Source organism: Syngnathoides biaculeatus, chromosome 6 (genome assembly GCF_019802595.1).
Source record: "Syngnathoides biaculeatus isolate LvHL_M chromosome 6, ASM1980259v1, whole genome shotgun sequence".
Taxonomy (NCBI): Eukaryota; Metazoa; Chordata; class Actinopteri; order Syngnathiformes; family Syngnathidae; genus Syngnathoides; species Syngnathoides biaculeatus.
The window spans coordinates 15,254,116-15,281,821 of NC_084645.1; the positions used below are offsets into that span (position 1 = coordinate 15,254,116).

The window sequence follows — 27,706 nt, forward strand, 5'->3', positions numbered from 1 at the left end:
CTGCTATTTTTGTAAAGAACACATGTTCTAGACAAAAAAAGATGCATTATTTCAGAAATGATGACCGCATCTTAACTTACCGATTTGATTTTGTTTATCCTGTTTATACGGTAAATTAGTGATGTGTTAAGAGGCTGTAAATGTGCTCATTTGAGATGTTTAAAAAAAATAATATAGGTCTGTGTATGTTGAGAGAAAGTGACTCTACTCTAAACTATGGCATAACATAATCACACGTTGTCATTTGGAATTCTATCTGTCACATACATTGTTAAAATCACTCTCACTATAATTGTTTTGGTTTGATTTGAAAAAAAAAATACAATTTCAACAAATATTTGAATACAGGGCTGACTAGATGCTCCCCTACTTTCCCTTATCCACCAACTCTTACAATAATTAACATTGGGCAAGAGAAAAAAAAATTAAAGCTAATTTATGTTAATGGTGTTCCCAATACAATTGGAAAACTGATATTGCCACTAATCAATGGGGAATAACATAAAACAATCACTCAGAACATTGATCATATATTAAGTTGGATGACATCCAATGAGAATCATCTTATCATTGTGGAATCTTTTTCTGCATGAGATGAAGAACTATGAAGCCTTCTGGAGGTTGAAGGACAACCACACTCACCAAAAATATAGATCTATGGTTTAAAGGTTTAACATTGGAGTTCTTATGAGGTACAGTGTAGGTACATCGAAAAGAATGAAACTGATTTAAAATTCTCCCAAAGCAATTTTAGAAAAAAGGTTAAAGTTTATTGCTTGTTGGACTTTAGTTTGCTTGGTGTAGGCTATACTAGTGAGACATGAAAACGTCTGTGACAGCAATGGATAGGTTTCAAATCATCTTGTGTGTCATATAGGTCAGAGAACACTGGTGATAGGTGAAGCATGAAGTTTTTTTCTATCGTTAATTTGGAAGGACTGTGAGTAATAAGGACTGTGGTGTCGTCATTTGAAAACTATCCATAGATTACATTAGCATTGCATAACATGAGGATAATTTAATTTCCTTGAATCATAAGAAAATTGCTAAATTGCTTCAAATCCGGAGTGAATCAGATTTAAATGAAACAGTCACTGCCAAATGAGGTCACTATCATGCGGATTCTCCTTAAAATGTAATGGGATCATTGAGTGAATAGATACATCATAATGACCATCGTCATGATCATCATCATGGTCATCATCATCATCATCATGAAAAATCATCATCTTGAAAATCTTCGTGAAACAAATCGATCTTTACACGTTTATTTATGGTTGAGAAAACAAAGGGAGGATAAAGCACCTGAAAAACGAAAGCGTAATTTTAATTTTTGATAAGCATCCATATCGCACCCATCCAGCTATTAACTTCCGCTTGTCTGGGGTCACAAAGTAATACTAATATGACTCGATAGAGGGAAGTAGTACATCGCTGAAATCGCACCTGTCAGAGCAGCGAAGAAGAATCTAAGACGTGAGAGGGCTGCGACTCGCTCGCCAAACGTCACAGGTAATTAAAATAAAATAATAAAAATCAATCGTCGCTAAGCATGCGTGACAAGTAGTTGCTGTTGTACTGTGAGTTACCGCACTCTTAAAAAGCTTTCAGGTGAACTGCCGTAAAATTGCTTTCTCTACTTTTAGCAACGAGGGTCAGTGCTAACACGATAGCCAAGAACGACTAGCTTATCCATGCTGCTAGCGAAGAGCTAACAGCTGTATATAATCGGGCTGTGTTAACCTTGTCACTACAATGGAACCCCATCGTAGTTATGAAGTCAATCGTTTACTCTGAGTGACCCTACCCGACGTTTATGAATGTTACACAATTAACCCACCCCCGCCCCTTTCCTCTGTCAGCGTTAATAGGTCACGGCACGTTGCCTCGTACTTTGTTGTTCGTCACACATCACTTTTAATTGCTGCCGAACGTGTCAAACGCTCAAAATGGTGTAGTGTGTCTTATGTTGCTATGACTGTGACTGTCACGTTCACTCGCGAGTAAACGCTAACTTTTTCGTCGGAGGCAAGCTGGGCTCCGAGCAGCGTGTCAGTGCGTCACCGGCCTGCGCTTGTTTGGAACTCAGTGCCCGTCACACACCTGTTTGCTCGAGCGTTGCCCGCTTTGTAATAACGTACTTTTCTTTGTGGCACATGCCGGACCGAATGACTCAGCAACCAGCGGCCTTGAGTGAATGACTGTTTCCAAGACCTACATCCATAGATGAGATTCTCGAGTAATTTCATGAGGAAACGTAGACTCGATTACTTTCGCTACTCTTGTTAGATTTTTTTTTTAATTGCAGGAAGGAGCAGCAACTCTAATGGATGTCAATAAAGGTGAATATAATTTCTTAATCTGTAATTGTCCACCCTGGTGAAACGGGGTTATTTCCTTGTGTTTGCTTCAGAGGTTGTCTTAATACAATTTTTACAAAGAATTTTTTTTTAATGGCCTAATGAGTCCATTGCATCTATTGTCCATCATTATAAGTGCAACCTAATGTATTTTTATTAAGCAGCTAAAGGGGAGCCGGGATTACAGACTCCTGCCGGGCAGATGGACAAACCCGTGAACTACCATGCATTTGAAAGGTTGGTTCAGTTGCATTGTAGGTTATATGAAAATTACATAAAAGAATGGCAGTGAGGTCCTGCTTTTGTTTCCATACCCAATCAATTATATCTGTGTGGCTTAATGTGGTTTGACTCCTAAAGTAAAACTGCAATGTTTTAACTACAAATATTTTGGTGTTTTTGACAATGAAAAATGAATTTTTTAATTTTTTTTTTTTTAAAGATCCAGGAATGAAAAATTGACAAGTGACTCCTCAAAACTCACTTTGCTTTACCATTTGCCATATAGTACGCTTCCTAAAGCGGTGAAGAGGCGGGTGCATGCCTTGAAAAGGCTTCAGTTGCAGTCTGCCCACATTGAAGCCAAATTTTACGAGGAGGTCCATGAACTGGAGAGGAAGTATGCTGAGCTCTATCGGCCACTATATGACAAGGTACTCTTCAAGATAGCTATTTTTAAAATATTTAATTGCCAATGTAAACAATCACCTAAAGATGGCACTAGATGTGTATCTGATCAGGCATAAATTTAGCTACACTCGTCCAATGAGATAGCCAACTATTTTGTCAGTCAAGGCTATTTCCAGAGCAAGTGACAAGAACTGTTCTCAGTTGCTCTTTTTGATTGACAGTTAAGTTTGCCTGCACCTGTGTGTGCAGATCTTAGTCTAAGGCCTGGTGCACACATGTTTTTCCTGATCGAAATAGTGAATTCTGACAGCACGGGCATGTGGTCACCGCTGCACAAAACTGGAAATATATATATATATGTATATGTATATGTATGTATATGTATGTATATGTATGTGTATATATGTATATGTATATATATGTGTATATATGTATGTATATGTATGTGTATATGTATATGTATATGTATATATGTATATGTATATGTATATATGTATATGTATGTGTATATATATGTATGTTATGTATTAATGTATGTATATGTGTATATATATGTATGTATTATGTTATATATGTATGTATGGTATATATATGTATGTATATGTATGTATATGTATGTATATGTATATGTATGTATGTATATGTATATTATGTATGTATATGTATATGTATGTATGTATATATATGTATATGTATGTGTTATATATTGTATGTATATTATGTATATATATGTATATTGTATTATGTGTATGTAATATGTATATATGTGTATATGTATATATGTGTATATGTGTATATGTGTATATGTGTATATTGTGTATATGTGTATATGTGTAATGTGTATATGTGTATATGTGTATATGTGTATATGTGATATCGGTATATGTGTATAGTGTATATGTGTATATGTGTATATGTGTATATGTGGTATTGTATATATGTGTATATATGTATATATATGATATAATGTATATATATATGTATATATGTATGGTATATATGTAATTTGTATGTGTTTATGGGGGTGTGTATATGTATATATGTTGTATATGTATATATGTCGGTGAAATGTATATAGGTATGTGTCTCTGTTATATATGTATATATGTATATGTAAATTTCATGTATATATGTATATGTAATAGTATGTATATGTATAGGTAATATGTATGTAGATGTATATATAATATATATATGTATTTTTATATATATATTATGTATATATATATATATATATGTATATATTATATATATTAATATATATATAGTATATATTATGTATATGTGTATATATGTATATGTGTGTAGAGGTGTGTATATGTGTGTTATGTGTGTATATGGTGTATATGTGTGTATATGTGTGTTATGTATGGTATGTGTGTGTAATGTGTCTGTGTATATGTGTATGTTATATGTGTATGTATATGGTATGTATATGTGTATGTATAGTCTGTATATGTTATGTATATGTATGTATATGTGTCTATGTGTTTTATGTGTGTGTTGTATTGTGTGTTGTTGTATATGTATATATATGTATGTATATGTGTATGGTCGGTATATCTATGTATGATAGGTATATATATGTATGTCTATGTTATATATATGTATGTATATGTAATATATTTGTGGTGTGAATGTATATGATTAGTATATTATGTAGATGTGTGTGTGTTGTGGTGGTGTGGTGTGTGTATATATGTAGTGTGTGTGGGTGTGTTGTGTATATATGTATGTGTGTGGTGTGGGGTGTGTGTGTGTGTGTATATATGTATGTGTATATGTGTATATATGTATGTGTTAATATGTGTATATATGTATGTGATAGTGTATATGGTATATATGTATGTATATATATATGTACACGGGCATGTGGTCACAGCTGCACAAAACTGGAACTATATATAGAGTGTATATATATATGTGTATATTATATATGTGTATATATATATGTGTATATCATTATATGTGTTATATATATATGTGTATATTATATGTGTCTATATATATGTGTATTATATATGTGTATTATTTCTAGTGTATAATATAGTGTATATATATATGGGTATCATATATGTGTATATATATGTGTGTGTAATAGATGGTGGATATATATGTGTATGTATATAATGTGTATGTATATATAGGTGTTGTATATATATGTGTAGTTATAATGTGTAGGTATATATATGGTAGTAATTATGTGTATTGTTATTATGTGTATGTAATATATTGTATGTATATATGTAGGTATATGTGTATGTATATGTGTATGTATGTTATATGTGTATGTATGTATATGGTCTGTGTATGTATGTATATGTGTATGTATATGTATGTATATGTGTATGTATATGTATATAATATGTATGTATTATGTGTATGTATATTCTATATATGTATGTATATGTCTGTCTATGTATGTATATGTAATAATGTAGTATATGTGTATATATGTAGGTATATGTTGTATATATGTGTATTGTGTTATATGTATGTATATGTGTATATATGTATGTATATGTGTGTGTGGTATATGTGTGTGTGTGTATATGTGTGTGTGTGTATATGTGTGTGTGTGTATATGTGTGTGTGTGTATGTGTGTGTGTGTAGTGGTGTGTGTGTATGTGTGTGTTGTGTAGGTGGTGTGTGTATGGTGTGTGTGTATGTGGGTGTGTGTATGTGTGTGTGTGTGTGTGTGTGTGTGTGTGTGTGGTGTGTGTGTGTGTATATATGTATGTGTATATGTGTATGTATATATATATGTACACGGGCATGTGGTCACCGCTGCACAAAACTGGAAATATATATATATGTGTATATATATATGTGTATATATATATGTGTATATATATATGTGTATATATATGTGTATATATATGTGTATATAATATGTGTTAATATATGTGTATATATATATGTGTATATATGTGTGTGTATAATATGGTGTGATAATCTGTGTGTGTATATATGTGTGTGTATATATATGTGTGTGTATATATATGGTTGTCTTATCTGTGTATGTATATATGTGTATGTCTATATGTGTATGTATATATGTGTATGTATATCTGTCTATGTATAATGTTATACTCTGATAATGTTATATATGTATGTGGTATATGTATATATGTGTATATGTGTGTGTGTAATGTGGTGTGTGTATGTGTGTGTATGTGTAAATGTGTGTGTGTGTGGTATGTATGTGTAGTAGTGTGGGTGTATGTATGTGTATATGTGTGTGTGGTGGTATGTCTGTGTATATGTGTGGTGTGGTCTGTGTATGTTGTGTAGTGTATATGTATGTGTATATATATATGTATGTATGTGGTGTCTATGTTATATGTATTGTATGTGTGTATGTATATATGTATGTATGTAGTAATGTATGTATAGGATGTAGATGTATGTATATATGTATGTGTGTTATATATATGTAGGTGTATATGTATGTATGTATGTATATATATGTATGTGTATATATATGTGTATATATTGTGTGTTTGTGTATATATATGTGTGTATATATGTGTATATGGTGTGTGTATATGTGTGTATATTATGTATGTGTGTAATATGTATGTGTATATATGTGTGTATGTGTATATGTGTATGTATATATGTATATGTATGTGTATATATGTATATGTATGTATATATATATATGTATGTGTATATATGTATATGTATGTATATATATTATATGTATATAGTTTTTGAACACCCTGCTATATTGCAAGTTCTCTCACTTAGAAATCATGGAGGGGTCTGAAATTTTCATCGTAGGTGCATGTCCACTGTGACAGAGATAATATAAAAAGAAAAATCCAGAAGTCACAGTGTATGCTTTTTTTTTTTTTTTTTTTTTTTTAAATGATTTGTGTGATACAGCTGCAAATAAGTATTTGAACACCTGAGAAAACCAATGTTAATATTTGGTACAGTAGCATTTGTTAGCAATTACAGAAATCAAATATTTGCTGTAGTTGTTCACCAGGGTTGCACAGACTGCAGGAGGGATTTTGGCCTACTTCACGCAGATCTTCTCTAGATCAGATAGGTTTCTGGGCTCTCGCTGAGAAACATGGAGTTTCAGCTCCCTTCAAAGATTTTCTATTGGGTTTAAGTCTGGAGAGTGGCTCGGCCACACCAGAACCTTGATATGCTTCTTACAGAGGCACTTCTTGGTTTTCCTGGCTGTGTGCTTCGGGTCATTGTCATGTTGAAAGACCCGGCCGCGACCCATTTTCAGTGCTCTGACTGAGGGGAAAGAGGTTCTTCCCCAAATGTCACAATACATGGCTGCGGTCTTCCTCTCCTTATTACAGTGATGGAACTAATCTTTTGTCTTCCTCCAAACACAGTTAGTGGAACTATGACCAAAAACTTCCATTTTGGCCTCATCTGACCACAAAACATTATCCCCTGACTCTTCTGTATCATCCAGATGGTCATTGACAAACTTAAGATGGGCCTTGACATGTGCTGGTTTAAGCAGGGGAACCTTCCGTGCCATGCATGATTTCAAACCATGACACTATTACCAACAGTCACCTTGGAAATGGTGGTCCCAGCTGTTTTCAGGTCATTGACAAAGTCCTCTTGTGTAGTCCTGGGCTGATTCCCAGGATCATTGAGACCCCACAAGGTGATATCTTGCATGGGGCGCCACTCAGAGATTGTCATCTTTAGCTTCTTCCATTTTCTAATAATTGCTACAACAGTGGACTTTTTTTCACCAAGCTGCTTGGCAATTTCTCTGTAGCCCTTTCGTGCCGTGTGGTGTTGTACAATTTTCTCTGTCTTTGGACAGCTCTTTTTTACTTTTACTTATTGTATGGGGTGGACAGGTGTCTATACAGTTAACTTCACATAGATTCATCTGATTCAGGATAATACATGGAGTGGAGGTGGACTTTAAAGGTGGACTAACAGGTCTTTGAGGGTCAAAATTCTAGCTGATAGACTGGTGTTCAAATACTCATTTGCAGCTGTACCACACAAATCATTAAAAAAAACATTGTGATTTTTTTTTTTTATTTTATTGAATGATTTCTAAGTGGGAGGACTTGTAATATAGCAAGGTGTTCAAATACTTTTTACTATATATATTATGAGGTGAAGTACTGGTAATAATTCTCTGGGGAAAGTTCATTTTCTATGCAAACTAGTTCAACATTGAGTTGAAAATTATTTATTACAAAAATTTTGAACTAAATTCACCAATCAAAAAACAAAATAGTTCATAATGACCCCTCCACTGCCCTTTTTGCTGATGACAGACTATTTCTCTCAAAATGTTCACATTTCATTTTCCTGTTGTTGCCACCTATTGCATCCATACTTGTAGCCAGCTGCAGCTTTCTCTGCCTTCTGCACAATGATAGCTGGATTGGCTCCAATACTCCCATCACCCTTGTTCGGATAAGCGGCTCAGAAAATGGGCATTCTATTTTGAATTGATTTTCATGCTGTATTGAAAAAAACTGAAGTTACTCACTATTTACTTAGTGCTTGAATATTTGTCACGACATACTTTTTACTCATTTTGGGGTGGGGGATGGGGCGGCTTTTTTAAGTTGTCACATTTTTGTTACTTCAGTACAATGTTTGTCTACTCAAATCAACTCTGGACCGGAACATCCTCTTTTGCTAGGCTTGCGTTTAAGCAGCATTTTTGGTCATCACATAAGCCAGTGTCGTATTTGCTGCACTGGTTGTTCCTTTTGCGTTGAAGGTGCTGCACGTCGTAGTTCTGGTTGCGGTCCCAGCAGAAACGCGCAACAAGAGTTGATCTGCTTGTACATCTTATTAATTAAATATATTAAACAATCCTAGGGATTATGTCACATTTTGTGAACTAACTTCAAATTCAGAAACTGACAATTAAAAACTGAAATATTATATGTTATGTTTCCCCGGAGGGTGCTTTTGGGATTAGCCTTTCAGGTTGATTATAGTGAAAAACTAAGTGAAACGAGCCAACCATTTTCCAGAATTCATGTGGCAGAGTTTGATGCAGGTGGATATGGGCTTAGTTTAAATTGGAAGCAAGAGGAAAAATAAGAAATTAGTCAAATTTAATTTTCATCTTATTTGTATATCATGTACTTTGAGTTTTTCTGTGAAGATATGTATATTTGCCTTATGATACTCTTCAATGTTTCATTTTGCATAATTTGTTAAAATAAACTCTAGGGATCCATCCAGACTTTTTTTTGACCGTTTTCATACCCTTTGTTTGCTATAATAGTCATTTTCATGTCTGTTTCACAGCGAAGAGATTTTGTCACAGGCACAGTGGAACCCACAGATGCTGAGTGTGAGTGGAGCAGTGACAAAGATGAGGAACTAACTGTAAGTTGTGTTCTTTCTTAGGATTACTCTTACTACTAAGAGTATAACTCTACTTTTACTAAACGATCATTTTTTCACCACAATTAAGATCTGACATACTTAGGTCACAATACATAGGTTAATGAGTTACAACGTACAGAATACAGTGTATATAGTGGTACTTTCCATGAAATTGCACAATTTCGAGAGGAGGGGGGGGCTTCTGTCCTATGCAAGTGACTATTGTGGCTTTTGTTACCACAGCATCCAAAGGTGGAGGTTACTCAATGTTTCCAGGATCTGTTGCTATTTTTTTTACCCTCCTTGATGCCTCCACTGACTATTTCACCAGGCAAAAAACAATGAACTACCAAGAAGTTTGTAGTACAGTGGTACCTCTTACAAAATTAATTTTGTTCTGAAAATTTTTTCGTCACGTGAATTTTTTTTTTTTTCACAAGCAGCACATTTTACACATAAATAGTGTAATCCGTTCCAAGACCCCTCACGTGCCAAAGCATTCAAAGTACATATTGTAAAGATTAATTAAAAAAAAAAAAATTGTTCATTTACCTTCAGCGTTGGGTGACTGAAGAGAACGGTGAGTGACAACCAAAAGCCATCGTTGGGAACAGAGGAGGAGGCAAACTAGCACAACTGAGAGAAAACATGTACCCACGCAGAACTTAATTCCACAAGTTTCTTGGGGCCCATGGTGGAGAAGGATGAATAAACTTGACAAAATCACAAACAAAAAAGTTGTACTTTTCCAAGGTGCGTCATCTTATGACAGCGCTAGCGTGACTGTGTGACAGTTGAGTGTCAAGGGAATCGAAAAGCATCATGGGTAAAGATTGACGTCCCTCCGAGACAATGGGATGCTAGGAAGATGCTATGGCGATAGCCACTGGGAGAGCAGCTCTGTCACCCCACACAAACATAGATACAGGATGTTTACGTTCAGTGGAATTTGGGAAATCAGCGCTTTAATTTATTTTTTTTCTTCGTATCCTGAATTTCCTTTGTAACTTGAGACTGTTTTTCCAAGGAGGCATTTCATAACCAGAATTTTTCATTACTGGAGACGTTCATAAGTTAGAGGTACCACTTTATATGCTCAATTAAGTTGGATTTTAAAATTTGTATTAATTTCTCAGGATTTGCAAATATTTTATTCAGTTGTAGTTAGTATATTTTTGCTCTATGTAATCTGTTGGTTAATGATAACTTCAAGTCTTTTCCAACATTCCATGCCACTAAATAAACCGTGTATGATTATTGCTGAAATTGGATTGGACAAATCTGCAGAAATTGAAGGCTCTATATTGGAATTGGATTGGAAGTGAAAAAGTTGGGGGGTCGACATCCCTAATTAGGGTGCAACATTTACATAAACATCTGTTCTGGCATATCCTCCAAGCAGCAAAATTCTGATCAATAAAAGTTATTTCTCATGTAAAATGCACATTACACTATGCATTACACATGCAGATAGTAAGTTAAACACCTTCTAAGTGAAATGAGATGTTTTGAACAATCCCATCAATGTTTAAAATCTTGTGATTTATCATACATATTTAGGGTCACATTTAAAATGTTAAAGGTCCCCTACTCCTATATTCTAAGTATTGAAGCGATGATGCTCCCTTTAATTTTAACAGTAGTATTTTAGAGGTACTAAAATAATAAAATACCTCTCAAACCACATTGTTAAAATTAAGCAGTAGGGTCTGCCACAGTTGTTCATACAAATTACTAAGGAACAAGTCAACCTTATGAAATTAATCAACTTGAAAAACAAATAAGGGGGTCACCATGAACATTTATTAAATAAGATATATCAACAGATTGAAAGTCATGGATGTACATCATAAAACGGTTTTACATATTTTTCTAGTAAATTTTGGTGGGTGTGGATTTTACTCTAGGATATTGCATTTAAAAAAATAAATTATACTAAGTCAGGGACTTCAGTAATTGTCTAAAATAATTTGGCTGATGCTTGAATGTAGGGTAACCCTCTTGGTTCTTTAAAGTTAATTACAATTAAAAAAAAAAAAAAAATCAGTATAGAGCCCCTCTCTTGTATAGCAGGGTCATCAACCTTTTTCAAACAGCTGCTTCTTTAGTACTAATATGAAAGGCTACCAGTGATGCACATTTCTGAAATTTTTTTTTTTTTTAAACTAAACCTTTCTGTCCTAATGGTACAGGAGCAGATGAAGAGAAAATTAGCTATCGACCCTGCAAAAAAGGAAGATTCTGCACCAGCGGAAGATCCAAAAGGTGTCCCGGACTTCTGGCTCACCATATTAAGGAATGCAGATATGCTCACTGACATGATCCAAGTATATTTACCTCTTTACTTACCTGCCAGTATTCTCTCAGAACATTTTTCGAGTTTTATCTGAAATGTTTTTCTGCTAGGAACATGATGAGCCCATCCTCAAGCACTTGAAAGATATTCAAGTTAAGTTTTCTGAACCAGGACAGTACATGGTCAGTATTCATCTGTTGGGTGAAAACACAGATATCAAATGTTCTAATCCTCTTTTGGTCTTTTCAGAGTTTTACACTAGAGTTCCACTTTGAGCCCAACAGCTACTTTACCAATGCAGTCCTCACTAAGGTCTACAAGATGAAGTGTGAGCCTGATGCTTCAGAGCCTTTTTCATTCGAAGGCCCAGAGATCATCGACTGTACCGGGTGAGACTCGAGTGCATTTGCAGGTTCCTTAAATTACATTACTCCCCCCCCCCATGTCATTGTGAACAGTACATCAGATTTCAGATTTTAGTTTTTCTCAGTATCCGACGCAGGGCCAATATGGCAAAATATTGGCTATAAATCATATATGTAACTGATGCGAATGCAGTATGGACACACCTTTCATTGATTTCTGAACTATATGTAATCAAAGGGGGAAAAACCTCATAGTTTTAACAAAATGAATGACGAAAGCAACAGTGGGCAAAGGAGCAGAAAAGAGTCGGTCCCAGAAAGATGTTTCAAGTAAATGTTTGCTCTGGTTGCACAAAGTCCTTAAAATTGTGAAAGTTGTGTTGGTGCTTGGGTTGGTTTTTACGTGCAGTGGCATTCCCAAGTACTCCTCCTATTCCAAGGTCTCTCTAAGAATGGCAATCTGAGTCTCTCAGCCAGAGCAAGGGACTCTCTAGCACACTTTCCAATGAAATCCAGCGAGAGTTGGTACTCGATGCTGATGTTTGGTGCATTGGCACAAACAACACTTAACCCTCCTCCCGTAGGTGGAGGAAGGGAATTTTCCCATCTACTGGGTTGAATAAGTACGGCCATGCCAGCTCGGCACCTCTTTATCAAGGGAATCCCGGATTGGTTGAGAGTCCAACCCCTCTCAAGAAGACAACAACCGGATGTCAAAGAATGCCACAAAGGGAACCTGACTGTGCAGGCGGAATCTCGCGACCTCTCTCACTCTGCCATAGAGGGGATATTCCACATCCTTGGTGCTAGATTCTCTTGCAGGGAATTAGACTGGCGAGGTCCCCCGCCTACAGCCGCTACCCAGCTAACATTGCACCTGATCCAATTGCAGTGGTCCTACGCTGCCTCTTCAGAATTAAGGTGCAGACCGCCACCGGGTGCTTGCCATTTAGCCCCACCTCTGGGCCTGGCTGGAATAGGGTACCCCCACATCAGGGTGAGAGGAAAATCTCATCAGTTGATGTTGGGTCTTTTAGTTGTGCTTTGTCTGGTCCCTCACCTCAAATCTGTTTGGGGAACATAAACCTCGCAACTATTCCTATGATCACTACGCAAACACCACCACCACGCTAAGGTTATAGCTCAAGGAGTGTGCATACTTGGCCATTGTAAAATTCACCCACAGTAGTTAACATTGTTGAATTAATGAATTTTCAAGTCAATGAAAATTGGAATGTTATTGAATTTATGTTTTTCAATAAGTCTTAAATTACCTTGAAGTGGTATTTGGGAGACTTTTTAATTTTCATTTTTTTCTTTAATGATACATAGAGCATTTCTACAGCCACTCCAATATAACAATTGAGGATGCCCTGTGGGGTACAATGTGGGTCTCTACGATGACTACTAGAATACTATGAATAAATGCCATTGTTTTCCCCCTTTAGCTGTGTGATTGATTGGCAGAAGGGAAAGGATGTGACTGTGAAAACGATCAAGAAGAAGCAAAAGCACAAAGGTCGTGGCACTGTCCGTACAGTCACCAAACAGGTTTCTAACCTGTCCTTTTTCAACTTCTTCAACCCTGTCAAAGGTGAGTGCAGAGCAGGTGTGTAGACTCATTCAGTACTTGTTTCTATATTACTCAAAGCAGTAATATACAGTATTTGTCAATTCTGAATGGACGAGTTTGGTAGCTTGAGCAAGCTGTTGGCATCCTTTGAGCTAACATTTTCCATGTCTACACTTGCTCGCGAGCAACTTGCTGGTCTTAAGTTAAACTCAACACTAGAGGTCGCCACAGTTTTACTTAAACTGGGCTGTTTTTAGGTAGACTGCTAAAATGCTGGACAAGTGTCAATTTTGTGGCAGGTCCCAGACTAACGTGTGGAACTTGCAATTATAATTTTCCCATTTAATTCTTAAAATATATTTAAGCAGCAACATAAATTAATCTATGTACAGTCAATTTAAGGGGTAGATGAAGTCTTATTGATATTTCCATGTACGTATTCAATGTAGTAATTTACATCCAGTGGGGATCGATGTTTTCATAATCCCCTTCTGATTGTGTATCCGAGATGTCTTGATTGGGTGACCTGATGTCTGATTCAGTGTTGGCACCAGGTTACATGAAACCTCTTAGCCAATGTGGCTTAACTGTACAGTATTTAAAAATCACCTGGCAACACTGGTGTAGTTAGCCACAGAATCACGTGTTTGTGGCTAAAAAAAGATTAACCAAATTTAACCAGTCCTCATTACTGTGAAGGGGATGAGAGGATGTGGGCCCAATTAAAATTATACTTCTCAAACACTAGGGCTGAATGATGGGGGGGTATGTTTCAAACACATCTTGCCATTGAGATTTACAATGCATTTTTTTTTTTCCCCAGGTGAAGGTTTTTTTTTTTTTTTTCCCCCCTTCAGCATTATTCCCCTAAGCACAAAATTCTATAGTATGACCAGTAAAACATTGGATTGCGCCCAAAAATAAACTCTCCTGTAGCCCATTCCTCACTGTTATGAATTAAGAACAAATCTTGAATTTTTTTTTTTTTTTTTTTTTTTTTAATGGGGGAAAAAAAAACATTTGCAGTAGAATATTTACCTATTAATCGCAGTTGCGCCTATCCCAGCTGACTTTCGAGAGGCAGGGTACACCCTGAGCTAGTTACCAGCCAATCGCAGGACCCTAAGCACACAGCTATAATAACTGAGTGGCTTCAGAACAACTCAGTGACTGTTCTTGAAAGGTACAGCCAGACCCCTGACTTAATCCCAATTGAACATCTCTGGAGAGACCTGAAAATGGCTATCAGTCAATGTTAGCTATCCTGTTTGACAGAATTGTAAGGACCTGTAAGGGAGAATGGCAGAAGATCCTCCAAATCAATATGAAAAAACTTGTGGCAACATTCCCAAAACTCATGGCTTTACAGAATTAGCTTAAAAGGGTGCTTCTACTAAATACTAGGCAAGAATACTTATGGCTGTCATATTTTTCTTTTTAATTACAAAAAATTGTGTTCTGTCAATATAGGCTGCTGTGTATATGGTGGAGAGTGGGAGGGGGTGAGAAGAGATTTAGCAAATGGCTGCATATACCAGCGATACTTTTCATACCCACTGTATACACACAGCTGCTGAAATAAGTAACACGTCCCCTTTTTTATCGGTAAATATATTTCCAAAGGTTTATCATGTTGACATTTTTACTCCACATATTCCAAAAGCATGCATGGTGACTTAGAAAGTTAATTGTCCTTAGGTGTGAATGGTTGTTGTCTGTGTTCTGTAATTGGCTTGTGTATCTGGGTAATAAAATTTGGTGAAATTTTAACACTTGACATCTCTCTACGTGAACTCTTCATTAAAGGAAAGGTTGTTCATTTGGCAACACTGCTTTAGTAAACTTGTGCCACTGTGTTCACAGCCTTGTTTGTGGAAGTAGTCCACACAAGCCAGGATGCACTTAATTACGAAAAATAAGATACTTAAAACCTTTTTTTTTTAAACTTGAAATTTGCAAGCCTTTGTGAAATAGTTGTTCCACGTCTTTCTAGTCATTCTTTAGAAGCCATTGTGAATCTGCTGATGATTTTAAAAAAACATAATTCTTTATATTTTATTCCTCCATAGGTTCACCAGATGATGAAATAGTGAGTTGAGATCATTCTGAGCAGCATATTAACTGTATTTGAAACTGTACTGATTTTTTTTTTTTTTTTTTTGTTTTTTTTGTTTTTATGCCCAAGGATGAGGACTCTGATCTAGCTTTTGACTTTGAGATTGGTCATTTGTTCCGTGAGAGAATAGTTCCCCGAGCAGTCCTGTATTTCACTGGAGAGGCAATGGAAGATGATGAGAGTGTGAGTCTAAAGATGTGATGTTTGCTGCAATTAACATGAGCTGATTACTTTTTTTGTTTATACAGTTTGATGAGGAACTGGAAGAAGGCGATGAGGTTTGTCAATTTTCTCATCTTTGGTCACATTCACTGCACAATCTCGCAATTGAAGCTGCATCCACGTTCAGCTTTTACAATGATTTTTAAAAAAAATGCTTTTACAACCTTTACACTTCAAGGTTGGGTGACGTTTTCATGATAGGTGTCTAGGGCTGCCAAGATTAGTTGACTAGTTACGATTACATGATTATCAAAATTGCAGTTTTTTTTTTTCCTCAAAACTGCCCGAAACCTTCTACTGTTTTCCTGTTATGATGACACACACAAAGTAGTGATACTCTGGGTCTTTCTAATGACACATGTGCACTAGGCCTCATATGGGTTAACCATGTGATAAACCTAGTACTCCTACAGCTTGCCCGTGTCAGCATTGGAGATCGAAAGTTTGAGCATTTCAACAAACAATTAGAAGAATTTGACAAAAAACACACAGCAAATAGTCATGGCTTAAATTTAAACATTGCACACATCCCTCTGGTAGGGAAAGCCTCTCGAGAAGAGTGCAAGTGGCGTATGAGTCCATACTCTCATTTGGAGTCTAGTCTGCAGTCACTGTGATTCAACGAGGGCGCCATCGCACTCGTAAATCAGCACAGTTGAACACGAAAAATCACATGCGTGGAATTTGTTACGAGTAGAAATACATGGATATTGAAAGACGTTGCTTATTTTGTGTAGTCTTGACCAATGCAATTGCATTCTCAGTGCATATGAAAACTGATCCAGCACAGTGAACCACAGCATGACAACCCCCCCCCCCACCCCCATCCAGCGTAGAAGCACACTGTCTCCTGCTAGTTTACCTGATTGACACCACCAGTGCTTCAGTTAGCAACACAGTCTGGGCAACCTAGAGCAAAGAGTTAGACATGCCGCTTGTGTTTATGCTTTATAATGATAAAAGTAAAAAAAAAAAAAAAAAGTGCTTTTGCTTTAATGAATGTAGGGGTATGTGAATAATAGAGGAAAAACTGGTGAAACTGGATCAGTTTTTTTTTTTTTTTTGTTTTTATGCCCAAGGATGAGGACTCTGATCTAGCTTTTGACTTTGAGATTGGTCATTTGTTCCGTGAGAGAATAGTTCCCCGAGCAGTCCTGTATTTCACTGGAGAGGCAATGGAAGATGATGAGAGTGTGAGTCTAAAGATGTGATGTTTGCTGCAATTAACATGAGCTGATTACTTTTTTTGTTTATACAGTTTGATGAGGAACTGGAAGAAGGCGATGAGGTTTGTCAATTTTCTCATCTTTGGTCACATTCACTGCACAATCTCGCAATTGAAGCTGCATCCACGTTCAGCTTTTACAATGATTTTTAAAAAAAATGCTTTTACAACCTTTACACTTCAAGGTTGGGTGACGTTTTCATGATAGGTGTCTAGGGCTGCCAAGATTAGTTGACTAGTTACGATTACATGATTATCAAAATTGCAGTTTTTTTTTTTCCTCAAAACTGCCCGAAACCTTCTACTGTTTTCCTGTTATGATGACACACACAAAGTAGTGATACTCTGGGTCTTTCTAATGACACATGTGCACTAGGCCTCATATGGGTTAACCATGTGATAAACCTAGTACTCCTACAGCTTGCCCGTGTCAGCATTGGAGATCGAAAGTTTGAGCATTTCAACAAACAATTAGAAGAATTTGACAAAAAACACACAGCAAATAGTCATGGCTTAAATTTAAACATTGCACACATCCCTCTGGTAGGGAAAGCCTCTCGAGAAGAGTGCAAGTGGCGTATGAGTCCATACTCTCATTTGGAGTCTAGTCTGCAGTCACTGTGATTCAACGAGGGCGCCATCGCACTCGTAAATCAGCACAGTTGAACACGAAAAATCACATGCGTGGAATTTGTTACGAGTAGAAATACATGGATATTGAAAGACGTTGCTTATTTTGTGTAGTCTTGACCAATGCAATTGCATTCTCAGTGCATATGAAAACTGATCCAGCACAGTGAACCACAGCATGACAACCCCCCCCCCCACCCCCACCCCCATCCAGCGTAGAAGCACACTGTCTCCTGCTAGTTTACCTGATTGACACCACCAGTGCTTCAGTTAGCAACACAGTCTGGGCAACCTAGAGCAAAGAGTTAGACATGCCGCTTGTGTTTATGCTTTATAATGATAAAAGTAAAAAAAAAAAAAAAAAAAGTGCTTTTGCTTTAATGAATGTAGGGGTATGTGAATAATAGAGGAAAAACTGGTGAAACTGGATCAGTTTTTTTTTTTTTTTTTTTTTTTTAATAAAAAAGGTCTGGTCTGAAGCCAAAGTACAAAGTACAGGATGAGATGGTGTATAATGTTAAAATTCCACCTTGGCACAGCCTGATCAAGGATGAAAGCACAGATACAGTGCATAAATAGCTAATTCTGTATTTTAAATATAGGAGGCAACATAACATTAACCTTCAAACTGTTTGGGAGTGTCATTCAGCTTTCAACATGCATTGCTAAAGATATTCTGAAAGCAATACATCAGTTTTACACCAAGAAAAACAGACAAGGATATCATTGTGGGTTTAAATAAAAAATGAAACAAAGGTGCAAATGACCTTTCGAATTTATAGTTCATAGTTGGCTTGGTTTAGTTAGCATTGCATTTCTTGGTTTGTTGACATTTTCATTGTAAGTTTGCAAAAAACCCAAATTCTTCTTAAAAATATTCTGATGGAAATCTAAATGCTGTAATCTGAATCTTTGATATAATCTGGATAGAATAATCTGAATGGATGACACTGATCTGACCACAATACATCTGTTTCTCACAGTGGTCAAAGGGGGTGCTCACGGTCTTAGTGTATTTGCTCAGACACATAAAAAAAGGGAACGTTGGTCTTGACATTAATTTATGGGTTTATTTCATAAACGTTGGTAACAAAACAAGCCTGATTTTACACAATGTTCACCTGTAAACAGGAAATGCAAGTTAACCGTACTGAGCATGTTCAGAAATTATGCCAAAAGCACATGTTCCGAGCTTCTTTACGTACTGCGAGTGTGTTTGTCGAAAGTCATCAACATCATGAGCCATGTCAAAGGAAATTCAGTTATACTGAAACATTCCTGGGATATAACACAGGTAATGTTTCAGTATCTAACCATAATAAGTATGAGATTGTGATTTACTTGAGTTGATATAAATTCAAACAGACTAGTCTGTCCATGTGTCTCTAAAATTGAACGATCATTTTCTCCTGTGGTACTGCATTATATTGAAGTTGAAAACTTGTCCCATTTTTAGGAAGATATCGATCTGCTAGCTTTCATCAATGGATTGACAATAGATGGCGCCATAAATTACGCTGGATTATAAGAATACATCATGAAATAAAAGGATTTGATCATAATGAATACTTAGTTTTGAAATTGAATGTCTATTGACCTCTTTAAAAATGTCTTTCTGTGCAGTGTCGATAAATTATGATTATGGTATTAGGTAACAACTACATACTCTGGTATAAGAACTCAGTAAATTATTTTATGGTGTTGAGATTCCATCCCCAACTACACTCACAACTTTATATCTGTGGACATGACTGACCACACCCGTACATTTTTTAAATCGTTAGTGACTTGAGTCTGTGGTATAGCCGAAGAAAGCCTGGTAGGTGTCTGGCTGTGATGTGAATGAAGGCGGTAGCCTCAAAAACAGTGACTGCTTCTTAAAAATTCACAATAGTCTAAATTAAAAAAAAATAAGGAAAATATAAAAATGAGGGGAAAGTGTTCTCAAACACAGCATCGCATGAGTAATGTCTCGTTAGTTTGTTTGAATAACTTCATAAAATTGAGTTTTGATAGTTTTGAAGACAATGAAATTTATTAATCTTGATTTCATTATCATTCAAAATCTCTAGTTTGTATTATTTGAGAAATAATGATACAATACTGAGCCTGTTTTAGAATAAACAATTGGGGAATGTGGCCTTAGTTATTTATACTATTTTTATTTTTGCTTATTTTTTTTGGACTTCCCTTTACCGGCAGATATCCTGGCAAAGGGCAGATCCTGTCTTGAGTACTTAATGGTAACTTTCTTTTTCTTCATGTATATCAGGAGCAAGATGATGATGATGATGACGAAGACGATGACGACGACGATGATGATGACGATGAGGGAGACTTTGACCCAAGGGTCAGTATGAATCCATTGATTATATGATCACTTCTTGTCTGCTTTTGCCAGTGCAAGGAGTCCTGGGTTTATAACGAAGTTCTGTGCCTATAGGACTGATGTAACCGAAGTTTGTATATATCTATCCATAAGATGTCTAAAAATTCCAAAACATTCATCAATTTTCTACAGGTTTCTATAATCTTTCATTTCTTTGCCCCACCTGTACAGTCAACCTTCCTACAATACAGTGAGCTTTCTCCTGTTACCCTAATTATTATACTGTGAGATTAACACTGATTCATGAGATACAGTATTGCAAACATTTCAGTGTACTTTAATTAGAAGGGAAAGGGCATGTACAGTGGGGCAAAAATGTAATTTCATGCACCAATTGTGCAAGTTCTTCCTCTAAAAAACATGAGGCCTGTAATTTTTATGGGTATCACCTATGAAACAAAAACTTATTAGCCAATTATGATGGTGGGTGGGGAATAGGTGGCAAGGTGGAGCAACTGGTTAGAGCATTAGCCCCACAGTTCTGAAGACCAGGGTGTGGAGTTTGCATGTTCTCCCTGTGCTTGCGTGGCTTTTCTCCAGGCACTCCAGTTTCCTCCTCATTGCAAAAACATGCATTAAGTGGAGAATCTAGATTGCCCCTTAGGTGTGATTGAGTGTGCACTCTCTTGTAAGGATAAGCGGTTCATAAAATGGAAGGTGGAAAATAAGTAGTCAATAACAAAAGATGAGCCTCATCAAGAATTTACATGTGCGAGCCAAAAATTTTGCTTGTTTGTAAGGTGACAAAGTACTTATTTTCCACCATAATTTGCAAGAGTCATTTTTCTGCCCCCCACACCTCAGATTCGCTCAACGGTGAGGTATACCCATGATGTGTCATCTTTTTAAGTAGAAGTCGCACAATTGGAAGCTAGCTAACCCTCCCCCCCACTGTAGAGGGGCATGTACAGTTTTGCTAATATCTTTACATACCATGGCTAAAATTTTACATAACCCCAGTTTTTAAGTGAATTGCCTCGGTTAACACCAATGACATCTTGGACAAGTTTTAGTTGTGGATGTGCCTTTTTCCTCTGACAAACCCTTCTTGGTAAAGGCCTCCAGTTACTGTAAATTCTTGGGCTGTCTTGTATGATCTGCATGGTGGAGCTCTCTCCAGAGTGGCTTAATGACAGTGAGGTCAGGAGACCGAAATGGCCACTCCTGAAACTTTATTTTGCTCTAGACAATGACTGGTCAGGTTGGCTTTGTGTTTTGGATCAGAATAATGTTGGGGTATCAAAGCATGCATACGTGCGCAGCTTCCTGGCTGACTTTTTTTTTTTTTTTTTTTTTTTGCGGGGATAGCATGCTGCATTCATCTTGCCATCAATTTTAACCGTTTTACATGCCTTTGTAGCTCATACATCCAAAGACCTCAGTAATCTAGCTCCATGTTTCACAGTAGGAATGGTGTTCTTTCATCACAATACTTGACTCCTCATTATGGAAGTGGCCAAAAAGTTGACTATAGGTGTCATCACTTTGTAGGGGCCCCATAGCTCAGTGGTTAGAGCATTGGTTTGGTAAACCAGGGGTCGTGAGTTTGTTTCTCATTGGGGCCTCCACTCCTCAAGAGGGGTTATATCAGGAAGGGCATCCGGCATAAAAACTGTGCAAAACAAATGAGCGTTCATCTGAGCTGACACACCGTGGTGACCCCTAAACAGGACAAGCTGAAAGAAACTTACTTTTACTCTCAATCATTTTCTTCCAGAGGTTTTGAGCCTTGTCTCTGTGCAGTGTAGTCTATTGTTAATAAAGTGTTTCACCCTCTGACATTAGAGTAGTCATGGCATTCATCTGGCAACTAGACCATGTAGCCCATATTTCAAGTACCTCTTTATTGTGCATCTTCAAACTTCAAACTTTTTATAGTCCTGTACTTCAGCTGAATTCATCTGTGGGGTTTTCTCTGAATCTCCAAAAAATTTCTTGCCCATTGTGGCAGAAATTTTTGAAGGTCAAGCTGATGGTGGCTTGGTTTCAACAATCTTCCACTTCTTAGAGAGACTGCTGATTTGGCATTCTCATTTCCTTGTATATGTAATTGTATCTCTTCCCTGTTTTGTACAGTTCAATTACATTTTCATGAAAATCTTTTGATTCTTTTGCTTCTGCAGCACAGAAACTTACTGAACCTTAATACAGTAGGTACAGAAAGTGTTCACATCCCCTGATATACAGTGCCTTGTGAAAGTATTCTGCCCCCTTGAACTTTAAACCTTTCGCCACATTTCAGGCTTCAAACATTCTCTATGTGTGTGTGTGTGTGTGTGTGTGTGTGTATATATATATATATATATATATATATATATATATATAGTATATGTATTTTTTCTTTTTCTCAATCAAAAACAAGTGGGATAATTGTGAAGTGGAACGAGATTTATTGGATATTTTAAACTTTTTTTTTTTTTTAACAAATACAAACCTGAAAAGTGGGGCGTGCAATATTATTCAGCCCTCTTGCATTAATACTTTGTAGTGCCACCTTTTGCTGCAATTATAGCTGCAAGTTGCTTGGGGTATGTCTCATCAGTTTTCGAGAGACTGAAATTCTTGCCCATTCTTCCTTGCAAAACAGCTCGAGCTCTGAGGTTCGATGGAGATCGTTTGTGAACAGTCTTCAGTTCTGCCAACATGTTTTTATGAACAATTCCATTGTAAATTTGGCTTTGTTTTGGATCTTTGTCCTGTTGGAAGATAAATCTCCATCCCAGTCTCAAGTCTTTTGCAGACTCCAACAGGTTTTCTTCCAGAAAGTCCTGCATTTGGCTCCATTCATCTTCCCATCAATTTTAACCATATTCCCTGTCTCTGCTGAAGAAAAGTAAGCCCAAACCATGAGGCTGTCACCACCATGGTTGACAGTGGACATGGTGTCCTCAGGGTGATGAGCTATGTTGCTTTTAATCCATATATATCGTTTTGCATTGTGGCCAAACAGTTCAATTTTAATTTCATCTGACCAGAGTGCCTTATTCCACATGTTTGGTCCGTCTCGCAGGTGGCTTGTGGCAAATTTTAGAATGAGACTTTTTATGGGTATCTTTGAGAAATAGCTCTCTTTTTCCCACTCTTCCATAAAGCCCAGATTTGTGCAGTGTACGACTTGATTGTTGTCCTATGGACAGACCCTCCCACCTCAGCTGTAGATCTCTGCAGTTCATCCAGAGTGACCATGGGCCTCTTGGCTGTATCTCTGATCAGTCTTGTCCTTGTTCAAGGTGAAAGTTTAGAGGGACGCCTGGCCGGGTCTTGGTAGATTTGCAGTGGTCTGATACTCCTTCCATTTCAATATGATTGCTTGCACGGTTCTTGAAATGTTTAAAGCTTGGGAAATTTTGTATCCAAATCCGGCTTTAAACTTCTCCACAACAGTATCTCGGACCTGCCTGTTGTGTTCCTTGGTCTTTATGAAGATCTATGCACTTTAAGGAAACCCCTGAAACAGAGACGTGATTACACACAGGTGGATTCTATTTATCATCAGTAGTCAACATTGGATCATTCAGAAATCCTCACTTAACTTCTAGAGTGAGTTTGATACACTTTTCAGTTTTTCGTTTGTTAAAGTATAAAATATCTAATAAATTTTGTTCCACTTCACGATTGTGTCCCACTTGTTGATTCTTGACAAAAAATAAATAAAATAATAAAATATTTGTTTGAAGCCTGAAATGTGGCAAAAAGTTCAAGGAGGTCCGAATATGTTCACAAGGCACTGAAGAAAATGGATGATGCAATTGCACATAGCCATAACTATACCCTTTGCTCAGTATTTAGTGAAAGCACCCCTTTGAGCTAATACAGCCATGAGTCTTTTTGGAATGATGCTACAAATTTTTTTCACAGCTGGATTTGGGGATCCTTTGCCCTTAGCCTCTCCACTTCTGTCATGGTGAATGTTGATGGGCAGACATTTTTAGGTCCCTCCACAGATGCTCAATTGTGTTTAAGTCAGGGCTCTGGCTGGGCCATTCAACAACGGTTAGTTGTTCTGAAACCACTCGTTATTTTAGCTGTGTGCTTTGTGTCAGTCTTGTTGCTGTTTTTACTATATTTTTAGTGTTTGAAATAAGAGTGAGCTCAGTCTCAAATAATTTTCACCGGTGGTGTGTGTTTTTAAGGGTTTTTCCTCTCTTAGGGTGTTGAGGGCCGATAACTTAAAGCTACAGTATTCTCCTGGAGAAAGTTCAGCTGTCCAGGATTTGTCTACAATATAGTGATGGCGCATTCATTGGACTGGTCTCACCGGGTGAAACGAAGACGTATAGCTGCGTAGCCATGGAGGTTCACTGCACGCCTCCTGATGCCAATGGCAAGAGGGAGCATATGCAAATTAACTAAGACCTCGGCTAAAATTTACTCCTCTGGCACGTCGTGTTATTTCGTGGGATTTCGTAAGAGCGCATACAGTTGAAGGGTGCATTGGAAAAACTATCAGGTCAAAAATTTGTTGCGCTGTGTCACAAAGCTCAGTCTGAGTATCTTGCATGAGGATAATTACCCAAAACAACTTAAAAATAAATAAATAAATAAAAACACTTCTGTAACCCTGATCTAAAGCCTATTGAACTGTAGGAAGAAACCTTTAAAACCTGATACAACTGGAGTAGTTTGTTTGTGAAGAACCACAATTCAAAAGCAGTCTTAATTTCCTTGGTCAATTTCCATAAAATTATCTACTTTTGTCACATTGTTTCTTTTCTGTGACCACTCTGCTGGGCTATTCTTGAACAGAGTGCTCCCAACAATTCTCTCCTGTGTGTAGTGACAGCCTACTTGATTTGTGAAACTGTCAACTGTGTGCATGACATTGTCTCTCCTCCCATCACAGGCCTAATCAATCATGCATATCTAGGTAAGGGAAAACTAACAATGGCCACCCCACCGACCGCACCCCCCTCCCCCTGCCCCAATACTATCTTCTCAGTCCATTTTAAACTGCCTCTGATTCTGTCCCATTTCGCTCGCTTTTTTTGCTTACATTTCTCTGTAATCAAGGGAGGTGCTTTTGGTGATTTCTCAACTAAAATCTTGAGCATCCCACTCTCGGGGTTCCTGTGCAATTGTGGAATTTCAGACATTGTTCCAAATTCATGGACTAGGACGCATATACGAGGAGGATACATAGACTAAGGGAACAGAGGACACTTACTACTAGGTTTTCATGAAACTAAGAAATATAGAAACTATGCATCCAACTATGTAGGATCTTAAGGAAGTAGGATACTCGGAACAAGTCTGAATGATTGATACACAAAAGTAGATTTAGGTTACCCAGACTCCAATGAAAATCCACAGCAAACTAAGCTGTTCCATTGTATAATGAAACAGAAACTGGACAGTCACATTTTCTGATAAGTAAACTTAAAGCATTCTGAAGACAAATTAGTGGTTAAAACTACAGTTGGTGATTTAATCATTTACATGAGTTGGTGTTTAATACACCTTTTGGTTGATGTTGCTGAGGAGTTGATGGAAAAGTTAGGAGACAAAGAGTTAACTAAATAAAATAGGGCGGTCGAAGATAAAATCAACATGTAGAAAACAAAAATTGCCAAATGCTGAGACACTCCCTGCCAAAAATTGTCAAATCCATATAAACGTCCCTTTTCAGGTGAACATGGTATAAGTTGATTAGTTGAGGTGTACAATTTAGAAGGGATTAATGGATTTCACAAAGTAGGTTTGTTGCGATAATTGCAGATAAACAATCCACATCCATTTACTCAAATGTCCTAAGAACATTTGAACTTTTTTTTTTTTTTTTACTGGGAACTCTTTTTAAGTCTCTGCGGAAAGTATGAAATTTTGAAAAAATGTGTAGGAACCCCGCACTTTTTTTTTTTTTTTTTGGCTTTGTTTGCACTAACACCCAGCCCCGGGTTGCACCTATTTCCTTTCCTTTAGCCAAACGTATGCCCCCCTTCTTGACCGAGTGTAATGTTTGTGTCACACAGAAAGTAGCACCCACCCAGCCTGCTGAATGCAAGCAGCAGTAACCACGGTGACCAGTGGACACACAGACCTGGAGTCCTCCTTCAATTCAGCCAATCAGCAAGTCCTCCTCTTGCGGCCCCCATTGTCCTTCCGCTTCTCCTATGAACTGTCATCCCAATGCAGTCGTATGCAAACCAAACGTTTTGCTGTGTGCATGGACCCCCTGCCCCTCTTAGTCACTTCGCCCTTCTTTGGCCTCTTTTTTCACCTTCCAAACAGGGAAGTGTCATGGTCTTTGCCATCCTTTGGTAAAATGGAGTTTAGTGCATTACTGCCATAAATCTCAGCACACCATAAGAAAAAATAGGAGCCTAAAAGACTTCAAACTTGAGTTGTAATAGATCTGTTACTCAGGGGTTTTTTTTTTAAGTTTTTTTTAAATGTAATTTCAGCAGTTATCTGAACCAAGTTTATTTGCCTTGGCTTTGGGGGCTTTTTTTTTTTTTTGTTACAGTGTATAATTTAAATTTTTCATACTCGTGCTTGTCATTGAATTATTTATTTCATGCAGCAGAATGCATTTCAGCAAACCACATGGCGGCTCACCCCTTAAGACAAACAACCAACTGCCATGTTCTGATTTTAAACAAATCATTGTGGGTGGTTGATTTAAACAAGCATTTTTCACATAACGTGACCATTTGAATTCTTCTTGACCTTCCTGTTACATAACCACATTTAGTTTTTTTGGGGGTGTTTTTCTTCTCTACTAAGCCAAATTGAATGTTCATGCATTGTTTGCCCACTTACACATTGTAATCAACATTAAAAGTTGCTCAAATATATTTTATTGTATATGGGTTTGCTTTTGAATGGTTTGTTGAAAATATATTGCCAATGTATTTTGTACTCCCATTTAGAATTAGTTTGTGGATTCCACTGTTGGCAGGTCAGCGCCCGCTTCTCTCGATTGTACCGAGCTGGTTGTTGGCATCTGAGCTGTGGCGTCGTGCGCTAATGGACGGCCTTAACTTGTTGGCTTACAGTTTGTACAGAGTTAACGATATTCTATTAAAGTTGTGCACAGTTGAAAAGCGCATTTCTGTGTCAATGTCTTGCTCAGTGATTTTTTTTTTTTTTTTTTTTTTTTTTTTTTTTTTTTTTTTTTTTAATAGCTGGTAGGTCAAACTTAACCCTGTGATAAATGTTCTCATTTCACTTTGTAATGGAGAAAATCTATTTAGGAAACTGGAGTAATAGTTTACGGAACTTGGGTATTTGGCTTTTGGGTGAAATTTTAGAATTTAAAATGCTTTTGTGATGTTTTGACCTTTTTAATACACAGCAGTTTTTTTTTTCTCTTAAGAAGCTGAAAATGGGCATTTGAATCTCAAACCCCTACACCAGTTTAAGAGACTTGGGTATCAAACAGGATACTTTTGTTGGACATGCCTTGAAAAAGTGACTGGAAAACTAGAGAAAAGCATACAAGTGTCTTTGTTGGTCCACATATCAAACTTGGAATTTTGCCATTCATCTTGTTTGAGAGCAAAGTTGTGCAAGGTGTACTGAAACATTGAGTAGGTCAGCTAA

At 37.0% G+C, this 27,706-nt stretch overlaps 1 protein-coding gene across 6 annotated transcripts; it reads left to right on the forward strand.

The window, feature by feature from the left end:
* Positions 1-1,369: 1,369 nt before the first annotated feature.
* Positions 1,370-27,222, forward strand: nap1l4a (nucleosome assembly protein 1-like 4a). 6 transcript variants are annotated; one of them, XM_061822619.1, is made up of 14 exons: positions 1,370-1,512; positions 2,309-2,342; positions 2,525-2,597; positions 2,869-3,013; positions 9,268-9,348; positions 11,541-11,675; positions 11,755-11,826; positions 11,894-12,033; positions 13,458-13,603; positions 15,652-15,671; positions 15,768-15,881; positions 15,947-15,976; positions 20,048-20,125; positions 26,134-27,222. In XM_061822619.1, the coding sequence occupies exons 2-14, from the start codon at positions 2,327-2,329 to the stop codon at positions 26,173-26,175; spliced, it is 1,092 nt and encodes a 363-aa protein (XP_061678603.1). In that variant the 5' UTR covers positions 1,370-1,512; positions 2,309-2,326; the 3' UTR covers positions 26,176-27,222. The 6 variants fall into 6 exon arrangements, with proteins under 6 accessions (XP_061678603.1, XP_061678597.1, XP_061678600.1 ...); XM_061822613.1 differs by lacking the exons at positions 20,048-20,125; positions 26,134-27,222 and having other exon boundaries at positions 1,371-1,512; positions 2,522-2,597; positions 15,947-16,098; XM_061822616.1 differs by lacking the exons at positions 1,370-1,512; positions 20,048-20,125; positions 26,134-27,222 and adding an exon at positions 1,590-1,611 and having other exon boundaries at positions 2,522-2,597; positions 15,947-16,098.
* Positions 27,223-27,706: the final 484 nt, after the last annotated feature.

Coding starts and splice junctions, on each gene's coding strand:
- nap1l4a (XM_061822619.1), top strand. Junction 2,598..2,868: donor AACTACCATGCATTTGAAAG/GTTGGTTCAGTT, acceptor TTTGCCATATAG/TACGCTTCCTAAAGCGGTGA. Junction 15,672..15,767: donor GTTCACCAGATGATGAAATA/GTGAGTTGAGAT, acceptor TTTATGCCCAAG/GATGAGGACTCTGATCTAGC.